Here is a 12,045-nt window from a genome sequence, read left to right as displayed (position 1 = left end):
TGTCTGAGCTTGAAACTGAGATTAGAGAATCAGTAACTTTGTCAAGAAATGTTGAGAGAACAGCAGTTAACTGCCTGGGCAGAAGGGAGGGAGCAGCACTCGAGTTGCACCTCTGACACTGCATTTAACACTGACATCTTCATTAATCATTAGTTTGGCTTTCCCCCGCAGCGGTGTTATTAGAGAGTTGATAGTGAGTCTGTTTGCTGCTCAGAAATGACCATACCTTCCAGCTGGTTCAGATGCACATTGCCCTGACTGGTTTGTTGCAGAAATGTGCTCCAGACAGGTTGGAGGGTTACTTCAGAGAGCTGGGCTGAGGAGAGGGATTGCAACATGTCGTGTTTTCCTTGGAGTTCTTACAGCTTGATGAAGGAGTTGATTTTTTACAAGCAAAACCTTGAAAAGAATACATTTTTATTTTCTAAAACCTTGAAGCCTCAAAACCTTTCACTTTGACTCTTCAAAATCCTGTTCTGCAGCTATCAGAGCACATTCTTATTCTGCTGGCTTGAATGCTATTAACTTGCTGTAGAAACAAGGGCCCTTAAGGCTTTAGGTGCAGGCCTGGCTTAGGCTGGCTTAGAGAGATCTCGGTGAGGCAGCCTTTATATTGGCAAGCCTGAAATGAATAAAAATGCTGCTTCACAAGTAGCCAGATGTGGCTGGCTGTTCACTGTGGAAGCCAGGTAGCATGTTGTATCTGTTCTCCAAGAGGAGGTTCAGTTCCAGGTGCCAGAGACCTGCCTTGGTCGCTTCCAGATGTGCACACACAGGCATTCAACTGGGACTGGGACCAGCTGGGTGTGATAAAGGATGGGTGTGATAAAGGAACTGTGGAAGCAGTGCTTGTTACCCTTTGTTGCAGAAAAATCAGCTTACTGTATTCTAACCTCTCCTGCAGAGGTAGGACTCTTGGTAGCTGGAGGACATGACTCTCCAGGGAAGCAGGAGAAATGGCAGCCACAGCAGGGCCAGGAGCATGGTGGTGTACCTTCCTCTCTTGCATCTTCAACCCTTCCCTTCCCATTTCTCCCACCACATATCTGGCACCTAAGCAGAAAGCACATTAATTAGAGCTGGTCAGGAGCTGGCAGGTAGGTGAGGGCCATGTGAGGCAGCTAGACACCGTGCTCCAGTGGAACTGCCGTCAGGTTGCCAGAGCGAGCAGGAACAGAGGCTGCCACCTCCCTGCCCCAGAGACTGTCTGTGGGGCTGGATGGGCTCTGCTGGGTGCTACAGCTGTGGTGGCATGCTCTGGACTTGAGTTGTTTTAGATGAGAACGGACAGCATGACATCATCCTTACATTGCCATGTGTGAGGCTCACCGGGCTGGGAGGTGAGAAGGGAAGGGAGCTGCTCTTTGTGTCCCTGAACCAGCATGCTCAGGTTTCCCTCTGCAGGCCTGAGCCAGAAACCTGGCAGCATGGCATTGGTGCAGCTCCCTTTTCTCGTGGAGGAAAGGTGAGAATGGGCTGTTGATAGCCTGTGCTCGGCTGACCTGGCACTGTCCCTGTGTCACTTGTTTTGGTGCTGTGGGGAGGAGAGGCCCTCTCCAGAGTGCCCAGGTCAGGCTCTGAGATGCTCTTGGAAGCTGCTTTTCCTTCTCTGTTGGCAGTGGTAGAAGCTGATGAGTGCCCAGGCTCCTGCCCCAGGTGTGACCCCTGTGACTAGTCCTCTGCCTCTCATTGCTCAGCTCAATTCAGTTTCCCTGAGGTTGTGGTTTGATTCCTTTAGCAGCAGACATGCTGCACATTAGCCCTGGTACCAGCTCTCTTAGCAGACTGGAACAGTGTGGTTAGTAAAGTCCACTTGCTAAGCCTGAACAGAGGTGACCCAGAGAAGGGGCACAAGGATGATCAGGGAGCTGGAGCACCTCTCCTATGAGGACAGACAGAGAGTTGGGGTTGTTCAGTCTGGAGAAGAGAAGGCTCTGAGGAGACCTTATTGTGGCCGTCCAGTATCTGAAGGGGCTACAAGAAAGCTGGGGAGTGGCTTTTTATGGTGTCAGGGAGTGATAGTACTAGGGGGAATGGAACCACACTAGAAATGGGTAAATTCAGCTTGGATGTTAGGAAGAAGTTCTTCCCCATGAGGGTGGTGAGACACAGCCACAGGTTGCCCAGGGAGGTGGTGGAAGCCTCATCTCTGGAGGCTTTTAAGGCCAGGCTGGATGTGGCTGTGAGCAACCTGCTGTAGTGTGAGGTGTCCCTGGCCATGGCAGGGGGGTTGGAACTGGCTGCTCCTTGAGGTCCCTTCCAACCCTAGCACTTCTATGCTTCTAAGTCACCCCTCTCCTGGTGCACATGTTGCCATACCTGAAGCAAAACAAAAGTACTTTTTCTTGTGTCAGCTCTCTTCCAGTTTCCACACATCTCTTCTGCCCCGGGCAGCCTGTAGTGGCATAGAAGTCCTCTGACAGCACAGTGCATTGCCTGTGCTCAGCCTCTGTGCACAGGCTTAAAGAGCAGACAATGTCCTGAGAGGGCCAGGAGTCCCAAAGAAGAGATTTCTTGAGGGTCAACTCAACTGTTCTTCCAACCAAATCAGAAACAGTCAGCTTTACAACACAGCTGATGGTCTTCTAGGCTGTCCTTTGTCTTAGGGTGGTGTCTGTGCAGCTTTGTCTTGATTTCAGCATGTAAAAGGCAAGCGGTGGAGACCTTATTGCTCTCTACAGCTACCTGAAGGGAGGTTGTAGACAGGCAGAGGTTGGTCTCTTCTCCCAGGCAGCCAGTACCAGAACAAGAGGACACAGTGTCAGTTAGGTTGGATGTTAGGAAGTTCTATACAGAGAGAGTGATTGCCCATTGAAATGGGCTGCCCAGGGAGGTGGTGGAGTTGCCGTCATTGGAGGTGTTCAGGAGGAGACTTGCTGGGGTGCTTGGTGCCATGGGTTAGTTGTTTAGGTGGGTTGGATTGGTCGATGGGTTGGACATGATGATCTTGAAGGTCTCTTCCAACCTGGTCTGGTCTATTCTATTCTATTCAGTGGCTATGGGTAAAACAGGTCAGGTCTGAGAGGACTTGCAGGTCCAATCCCAGCCTCTTTGCATTGTCAGCTACTCCTTGCTCTTTGTAAAATGAAGGGAAGGAAGCTGCTGTTCATATTTGTCTCCTCCAGGAATATTGAGTGAGTTTGTTCTGAAAAGCTAAAATGAAATATTGACTACTGCTAACAATAGACCTCCTGAGCTTTCTCTTTAGTCTGAAGGAAATTAAAGCGTGGTGTATGTACAGAAGCTAGGTGAATACCACCTACTTGCTGCTCTCAGAGTATTAAACACACTTCATAACTATCTCTGTGATATTTCTTAGTGTGCTGTCTTCTGTGGTGAAATGAATTCTCTCTTCTGCACGTTCTGGAATCGTTGGTGTGCCGGCTCCCTGATAATGAAGCTTGGGATTCTTGAACACTAATCCTGTTGGACCTTTCCACACTATCCATAGCCCAGGGCAATTGGTTTAACTTCAGTGTTTTAATTTCCTCTTTTGCAAAAAGAGCACTGGAAGCATGATTCCCATTAAGGTTTTATTATCATAATTAGTCTCTTCCATGCTTCATTCCTAACAGCAAAGCATTCTGCTGTTGCACGTCCTTCTTCTGGGCTAAAAACCGCACATATGGTAAACTTTTACTGATCCCGGGTGTTCTAAATGTTTAGCACTAGTATTTTTCACACATCTTGGATTTTGCTACTTTTGGTAAGCACCACAAAACAGTGTTTTAAAAATAGTCTGTGTGTGTGTGTGTGCCGTGCTGCCTGCTTGCTTGCTCGCCTCTGCCCGGCCCTCGTGTTTTGTGTGCGGGTCTGATCGCAGCGTGTGAAAGGTGGAGCCCGAGAATAGCAGCCCACGCTGATACAACAGTACAGAGTTCTCTGCTCCTTTGGTTCAGTCTGCAAATACTTTTAGTAATAAAAGTATCTGTAATCCTCAGAAGGTGGATTTTGAACCTCACCAGCTCCAACTGTGAACTGTTTTGAACTCTTGTTCTTGCAGGCGAGATGCCAGCCCCTGAGCAGACCCCGATGGTGGAGGAGGGGCTGCCACAGACAACACAGGAGACTTCCACGGGCCCAGGCATGGAACCAGAGACCACTGCCACTACCATTTTAGCTTCTGTAAAGGAACAGGTACATGCCTTGCTTTCAGCAATTCAGCATGCCTCGTGGAGTTAACTGTTGTCTGTTGTAGCACTGACAGTAAAGAGCATCATTGTCTCTCCAATCCATGTTGCCTAGCGTTAGTGTTTTGTCTGTCAGAATGCTGGAGTCTGAATGGAAAGTGTTGAGGTAATTGCACGGAACAGAAGCATCACTGCAGTATCCTGTGTCCCTTGGAAGGGACACCCTGCTGTAAATCAGGCTGGCAATGCAGGGGTATTGTTACAAAAAAGAAAAGCCAATGCAGAACTGATGCAGCCTTGAGAACCAGTCCTCCGTGTACGTCCTGCACGTCTGTGTCCGCTGTCACAGAAACCTCCACCTCAAGGTTTGGTACGGTTGTGTTTTGTTGAAGTACAGGCTTGAAACTTTGGTTTCAGCTATCAGTACCGAGGCAGTGAACAGAGTTTAAATCCATAGCACATCTATGGAGATGTATCTCAGTGACAGACAAAATAGAACTGTGTCTGAAATCAAGTTCAGCCTTAGTTTGTAAAGATCACTCAAGTGGGGGGGCAAAACAATATTGCAGCTTTCTACAAAGAAACGTTTCAGCTTAGAGGGTTGGAGTTGTTTGGTGGGTTTGGGTTTTCTGTGTTTGTTTGTAAAAAAACAGAGAGGGAGAAGTGATAGTTTGGCTTTCAGTGTCAGAACCGGAATTAATGATCATCTTTCTTGGCTTCACGCATGAAATCTGAGTTTCAGAATAAATCTGCTTTGCTCTCTCAGTTTCAGAACGTGTGTTAGAGAAAGTCAGTCCTGGGTTCAAGATGCTTACTCTGCATGCAAACACTTGATATGTTAGTTCCCATATGCTGTCCCATATTGATATTTATGAAAAAAAAGGTGAGAATTAGATTGTAGCCTCACTATCAACAGCTTTTGTGCCCACAGAACCTTCTTTCTTACACGAAAACTTTCTCCGGGGTGCTGAATTTGGCTCTTTATTTCCACGCCTAAATTAATAGCTTTCAAAAGCACTTTAAGATGACCATACCAAGTCTGGTAATTTCTCAGTGATATTAAAACTAATCTTCAGTCTTCTGGTGTGGAGGATATTAATGCTAGAGGCTGTTGAGATGTGAGTCATCACAGCCATCAGAGTTGCAGTGATTTAAGCCACTTCTCATCTGAGACAGTTCTCCTCGTGCTGCCTTATCACAAATGCTAATTAGAGCTCATTTCCTTAAAGTACAGTTTGTGGTGACTTTAAGCTGGTCTGTGCAGTTCACAAGGCACATGCTGGTAACGGGCAAGTGGCTGCTGAACAGCCCTGCAGTAAGTGACAGCACTGTAATTGCTGGCGATCACCAGCCCATCCTCTTACTGCTGTGATTGCCCTCCAGAGCTGCTTTTGTAGCAGCGGCTGCTTAAGCTGAACATACAATTATGACAGCAGTGTCTATAATCGATTGGTACAGAGCATACAGCAAAAAGACACTTGGGAGCATTTCATTTCCTACCCAAGAAACAGGTTCCTGTTTTCCTTGGAGAAAAAGGAGGTTCAAACCTCTTGCCCTCTCTATCTGCGAGGCTATTCAACGTGCGGTCTGTTAAATAACTCAGTCCTGATGAAAGGCAAAGATAAAATTGTGTTTAGTACTGGAGAACACAAACTGGAGAGCTGCAGCCTGGCTTCCCAGTGCATGAGTGCATTAGAACAAATCCAGGGTGGAGGAAGATGCCAGTTGTGCTTCGCTGCAGAAAATGATAGCGTGAAAGAATTAAGAGCTGAACTGTGGCTTTCTGGTATTTTTCTGTTGACAATAATTACGGACACTGACACATTCAACACCCTTCCTGTATGGCAGAAAGCCCAGAACAGAATATTTTCCAGTGCAGCTATTTACTTTATTAAGCTTGAAGAGAAACTAGGATGCTGTTTGCTGTGGCCTGACTTCCCTTTGTGCAGGAATCTCTCTTTTGCTTGCAGTAGGTCTGTGTTTGTAGAACGGAGTTGCCACACCTTAGTTTCGTTGCTTCAGAAGCACTTTTCTGTAGTGGAAGCACAGGTCAGCAAAACCTTTCATTTTTATTTTACCACTTGTCAGGCTGTGCAAGGTTTGAACTGAGGGAAGACATTGAAACTTACTGCAGTAGTTCTGAAATAGGAAGACAGGGTTATTAAATGACTCTGTTAAGCGTTCTATCGCAGTGGCATAGATCTGATTATATAAGAAGTTGCACTAATTAGTCCAGGAACCCCACAAGCCACTTAAAATAAACTCTGCATTTTTGCTCTGACCCCAAATCAATTTAAAGCAACTTTTTGACAAGCTGGAGTGTGTCCCCTGAGCTCTGAAGAGCCTCTTGCTGAGGCAGAGGTGCTGGGCAGGCGGCTCCGGACGTATCACAGAATGTTAGGTGTTGGAAGGGACCTTGAAAGGTCATCTAGTCCAACCCCCTTGCCAGAGCAGGATCACCTAGAGCAGAGCACACAGGAATGCATCCAGGTGGGTTTTGAATATGTACAGTGAAGGAGACTCCACAGCCTCTCTGGGCAGCCTGTTCCAGGGCTCTGTCACCCTCACAGTGAAAAAGTTTGTCCTTATGTTTGTGTGGAACCTCCTCTGCTCCAGCTTGCACCCATTGCCTTTTGTCCTATGGTTGGACATCACAGAGAAGAGCTTGGCTCTGTCCTCCTGACACTTCCCCTTCACATACTTATAAACATGAATGAGGTCATCTCTCAGTATCCCCTTCTCCAAGCTAAAGAGACCCAACTCCCTCAGCCTTTCCTCTTAAGGGAGATGGTGACTCCACCACCTCCCTGCTAACTGCAGCATTAATATATTCCTGTCTGTACTTCTGAATCCTGGGGAGTATTTGGATGAAACTTCAGCTGCATTCTGTAGTGATTCTGTTATCCATATTAGAAGTAAGTTGTTACCATACTAGAAGTTGTTTGAAATTGTAGGGGCAGCATCACAGCAGAAACTTTTTTGGAGGGATTGGAACACAAAGGCAGCTGGTGTCCAGCCATGCCAGACAGCTTTGTGCAATCCCTGCCCAGGTGCAAGCTGGACAGTGCTGAATTGGTGTGAATTGTTGCTGAGCCGGCAAGATTCAATGGGATCAGTTGGAACTGTGAATTTCTTGCCTAGCACATTAGTTTTTAGAGGTGAGGCTGAGAGAAAAGGTCTCCCAGGGTCCAGTCTCCCAAAGTAACAGGAACACCCTATTGTTAATTTCTGTGCTGAGAGAGAAGCACTTGCAGCAGTGGCAAGTGGTAGGGTTTGCTTAGCTTCCTTATTCTTTGGTCTAGTTGGTTCTTGGCACCTAAAGATGGACAACTTTCATCTTTTCTATGGTAATAAGTGACAGTGAAATGGATTTGCTTTTGGATTAATAATAACCCTCTTGGGTTTCCCTGAGTGTTTTCCTAGAAGTGTTCACTTTTCTTCAACACTTCAGCCAAGTCTTTTCCTGTTGTACAACTGTACTGAACTATATCACGCACTTCAAGTGTGCACTTCATTTTTTTTTCTCCCCTTCTAAGTACAAAATTCTTTACATAGTTCTTGAGAGTTTTTGATAAGGTTTGCAGGGCAGGGGGAGGAGGCAAAAATCCAAGTTTTTCAGATAGAAAAGGGGGAAAGAGATTGTTCTCCACATGCCACACAGCTGGTTGTTGCGTGTTTTGAACCATCTGCACTGGAATGACAAGCTTTGGGTGCTGGGTTTGGGAGAGTTCACTACCAGTTCATGTATCTAGTGCTCCCAGGCAAGCAGCAACAGAACAAGAGGACACAGTCTCAAGCTGTGCCAGGGGAGGTTTAGGCTGGAGGTTAGGAAGAAGTTCTTCCCAGAAAGAGAGATTGGCCATTGGAATGTGCTGCCCAGGGAGGTGGTGGAGTCACCATAACTGGGAGTGTTTAAGAAGAGCCTGGATGAGGCACTTGGTGCCATGGTTTAGTTGATTAGATGGTGTTGGGTGATAGGTTGGACTTGATGTTCTCAAAGGTCTTTTCCAACCTGGTTAATTCTATTCTATATTGAGTACTCTGTAAGCTGCCTGTGCAGGCAAGTTGCTCCCCAAGAAAAGCTTCTATATCCACTGCCAGTAATTAGGCACAAGTATTCAAAGCCTCACCTCCAATCTGTGATCTGCATGCAGCCAGGGATCAGTTAGGTGTCTCAGTGTGTATCAGTGCTGAAATGAAGGCAGTGCCTTTACTGAATGGGCTTCCAAGCTTTGCAAGGCTGAAACACAAATCTTTGTCAGCATTTTCTGAACACCTGGAAAAACATTAAGAATATTAATGATTCTCTCAACATTGCATTTGTTTGCACAGATCATTCTTCCCCATTTAATCTCATGATCCTGAGGTTTGCTGTTTCTGCTCTTCACAAGCATTTCCAGTTTTGGTGGTGGATCAAATCCAAGAAGCCCACCTCCTCAGGCTCATGTTCTCAGACACAGTCTATGTCACTTCTGTCTCAGATGAAATAACTTCTTTCCTTAATAAAAATATCTATGTGCAATGGGCTAGGGATTAGTTTTTCTTTCCATCATGTACTGTTGGGCTTCTGAGGAGAAACTCCTTTGGAAAAGAGTCTGCCTGGAAGTGTGGGTAGCTGTGAAATACCCTGGGGGTGTTTATAACTTTGGTGGCCCTTGGAGGTTTGGGTTACCAGCCACTGAGAATAGAATAGAATAAACCAGGTTGGAAGAGACCCTCAAGATCATCATGTCCAACCTATCATCCAACACCACCTAGTCAACTAAACCATGCAACCAAGCACCCCATCAAGTCTCCTCCTGAACACCTCCAGTGATGGTAACTCCACCACCTCCTCAGGCAGCCCATTCCAATGGGCAATCACTCTCTCTGTGTAAAACTTCCTCCTAACCTCCAGCCTAAACCTCCCCTGGTGCAGCCTGAGACTGTGTCCTCTTGTTCTGGTGCTGCTTGCCTGGGAGAAGAGACCAACCTCTGCCTGTCTACAACCTCCCTTAAGGTAGTTGTAGAGAGCAATAAGGTCACCCCTGAGCCTCCTCTTCTCCAGGCTAAGCAACCCCAGCTCCCTCAGCCTCTCCTCATAGGGCTTGTGTTCCAAGCCCCTCACCAACTTTGTTGCCCTTCTCTGGACTCACTCCAGCAAGTCAACCTCCTTCCTAAACTGAGGGGCCCAGAACTTCAGAACCAATTGAAACCAAACAGCTAGCATGATGATAAACAGTTTCCAAAGGGAATGCTGCTCAGATATAGTCAGGGAATACCTCAAATGGCATCCTCCCTTTCTACCACTGACCAAGAGTGGGGTTTCTATGAATTGCTTAAACTTTGATCCCCCAGTCAGCTGCAGCAGCACCAAGCTGTTCCACCAGACTAGTGAACAATGCAGGCATGAAAGTATTAAGGGCTTTCATGGTCTGCTGCTGTTGAATGCAGAGTAAATGCCATCAGCCAATAATTGTTGCTGTCTTTGTTTCACATCCTGTAATCTGTGATCCTCTTCACCCCACCCAATTGTTTTAATCTTTTGTCTTCTCTTCTGGAAGATGCTGAGGTCCTGAAAGCATGCAGATCCAGCTGTCTGCCTGAGTAAACTTCACTTCTACAGCAAATGGTGAGGTTGATCTAATACACTTAGTAAAAAGTACAGTTTCCTGCTCAGTGGCTTCTAGTAGAGCATGGAAACCTTGGGCCACTATGGTGTGGTATTCATCTTGGCAGAAGAGAGTGTTCAGTGTGTTTTAAAGTAGTTTATGTAGCCCCAAATCATGGCCAGTGAAAACACAAAGCACTCTGCCTAAATGGGCGCAGGAGGCTGACACGAAGAGTAGGTCACCTTAACTTTGTGTGTGATTTCCTCATTGCACATTCCTGTCATAGCATTGCCAAAGTGCAGCTGCCTGTTCTTTAGCACCTTGAGCAGCTTTCACAGGCAGTGGGAGCTGTGTGGCTCCACATTCCATGTTGCAGTTAAATGAGAAATAGTAAACACAAGGTGAGTGTTCCTCCTGGATGCAGGCTGCCCTTTCCCAGATCATCAACTGAAACTACTGGAAGAGGCTCAACTGAATTGGCCAAAGAGCAATGTTTTTATGATTAGGAAGACATTTCCTAGTTCAGCTCACAGTTACCTTGGCATTTCACAAAGATAGTGACAGCAGCTGAAGCAACTTGGCATAGCCTCAGTGCCACTACAAATTGAAATAACAGCCCAGCCCTGTCGTCTTCTACCACAGCATCCATTGAGAACTGGAAGAAGCTGTGAAGCTCTAAGATGCCTCTCTGGCATCCCTCCCAGGCATCCCAGCTTGCCTGATCACAGGATCACAGTATAACTAAGGTTGGAAAGGACCTCGAGGATCATCGAGTCCAACCTATCAACACAGACCCCATGACTAGACCATGGCACCAAGTGCCACGTCCAATCCCCTCTTGAACACCTCCAGGGACGGTGACTCCACCACCTCCCTGGGCAGCACATCCCAATGACGAACGACTCGCTTGGTGAAGAACTTCCTCCTCACCTCCAGCCTAAACCTGCCCTGGCACAGCTTGAGACTGTGTCCCCTTGTTCTGGTGCTGGTTGCCTGGGAGAAGAGACCAACCCCTTCCCAGCTACAACCACCTTTCAGGTAGTTGTAGAGGGCAATGAGGTCACCCCTGAGCCTCCTCTTCTCCAGGCTAAACAATCCCAGCTCCCTCAGCCTCTCCTCATAGGGCTTGTGCTCGAGGCCTCTCCCCAGCCTTGTTGCCCTTCTCTGGACATGTTCAAGTGTTTCAATGTCCTTCTTAAACTGAGGGGCCCAGAACTGGACACAGGACTCAAGGTGTGGCCTAACCAGTGCAGAGTCCAGAGGCACAATGACTTCCCTGCTCCTGCTGGCCACACTATTCCTAATGCAGGCCAGGATGCCATTGGCCCTCTTGGCCACCTGGGCACACTGCTGGCTCATATTCAGGTGGCTGTTGATCAGCACCCCCAGATCTGACTGGCCAGGCACATACCATTGCAAAAGGGTCTGAATTGCTTTCACTGCTTGTGCCATTCTTGTGCAGGTGTCACCAGAAACCCTTCAGGTAGCCATCTGGATCACTGCTCCAAGTTAGCTGTGTTTTGCCAGAGATTTTTAAATCTCAGCAATGCAGGGGGAAAAAAAAGTTTTTTTTCCCTTTTTCAGCACTGTGAACTCTTCATTCTCATCCATGTTACTGAGGGATAAAAGTTCCTCATTAACAGAAGTGACAATGATGGATCTCTGCCACCTGGTATCATAGCGGGATGCAGACAGGAAGCAGAGAATTGCCTCTAAATCTGCTGTTGTGCAAAGCCTGCAAGAGGAGAATGGAAATCTTCATGGCCAGTCATACACATTGCATTGCCATCACTTAGCTGTTTTCAGCTGTCTGCTGTTAGCAGCCCAGCACAGTGTGCTGGCAATTGTTCCGCTTCCCAGGGAGCCACCAGCCTGGCCAGAGGTCCTCAGCTTTCCAATGAGAAGGGTGGTTTTGGTCTCAGGATTGGTAGAACTCATCTGTATCTTGTGCCAGTGAAGACCTGGCAGTGCCTGCTTGAGTGAGATCTCACCACTGCTGCAGGCAGGCAGAGCTTGCCAAAGGAGAGCTGTTGGTGGGCTCTGGGGTGTACTCTGGAGAGTCAGCAGCCCATGCAGCGCTTGTCCTCCTCCAGAAACTGCAACCTCCTCAGAGTGGACATTAGGACAAAAAAATTCACAGCCAGAGTGGTCAGGTATTGGAATGTGCTGCCCAGGGAGGTGGTTGAGTCACCAGCCCTGGATGTGTTTAAAGGTCGTTTAGACGTGGTGCTTGGGGATACGGTTTAGGGATAAACCTTGTGGAGTTCTCAGTTGGATTTGGTGATCCTGAGGGTCTTTTCCAACCTGAATGTTTCTGTGAGTCT

General features: G+C 47.3%; 1 protein-coding gene across 4 annotated transcripts in view; it reads left to right on the top strand.

The window, feature by feature from the left end:
• PKP4 (plakophilin 4) overlaps nt 1-12,045 on the top strand; it is a 98,320-nt gene that overhangs the window by 30,916 nt on the left and 55,359 nt on the right. For all 4 annotated transcript variants that reach the window (XM_068139188.1, XM_068139187.1, XM_068139186.1 and 1 more), the window contains exon 2: nt 4,004-4,137. In XM_068139188.1, the coding sequence (XP_067995289.1) occupies nt 4,009-4,137 (129 nt within the window). In that variant the 5' untranslated portion in view covers nt 4,004-4,008. The remainder of the gene's footprint in view (nt 1-4,003; nt 4,138-12,045) is intronic.

The sequence above is a fragment of the Melanerpes formicivorus genome, unplaced genomic scaffold, assembly GCF_026170545.1.
Source record: "Melanerpes formicivorus ecotype bairdi unplaced genomic scaffold, bMelFor1.0.p_v2 SCAF_5, whole genome shotgun sequence".
In the NCBI taxonomy this organism is placed as follows: Eukaryota; Metazoa; Chordata; class Aves; order Piciformes; family Picidae; genus Melanerpes; species Melanerpes formicivorus.
The sequence above is the reverse complement of the archived record's forward strand: the minus strand, read 5'-3'. Positions and strand labels throughout refer to the sequence as shown.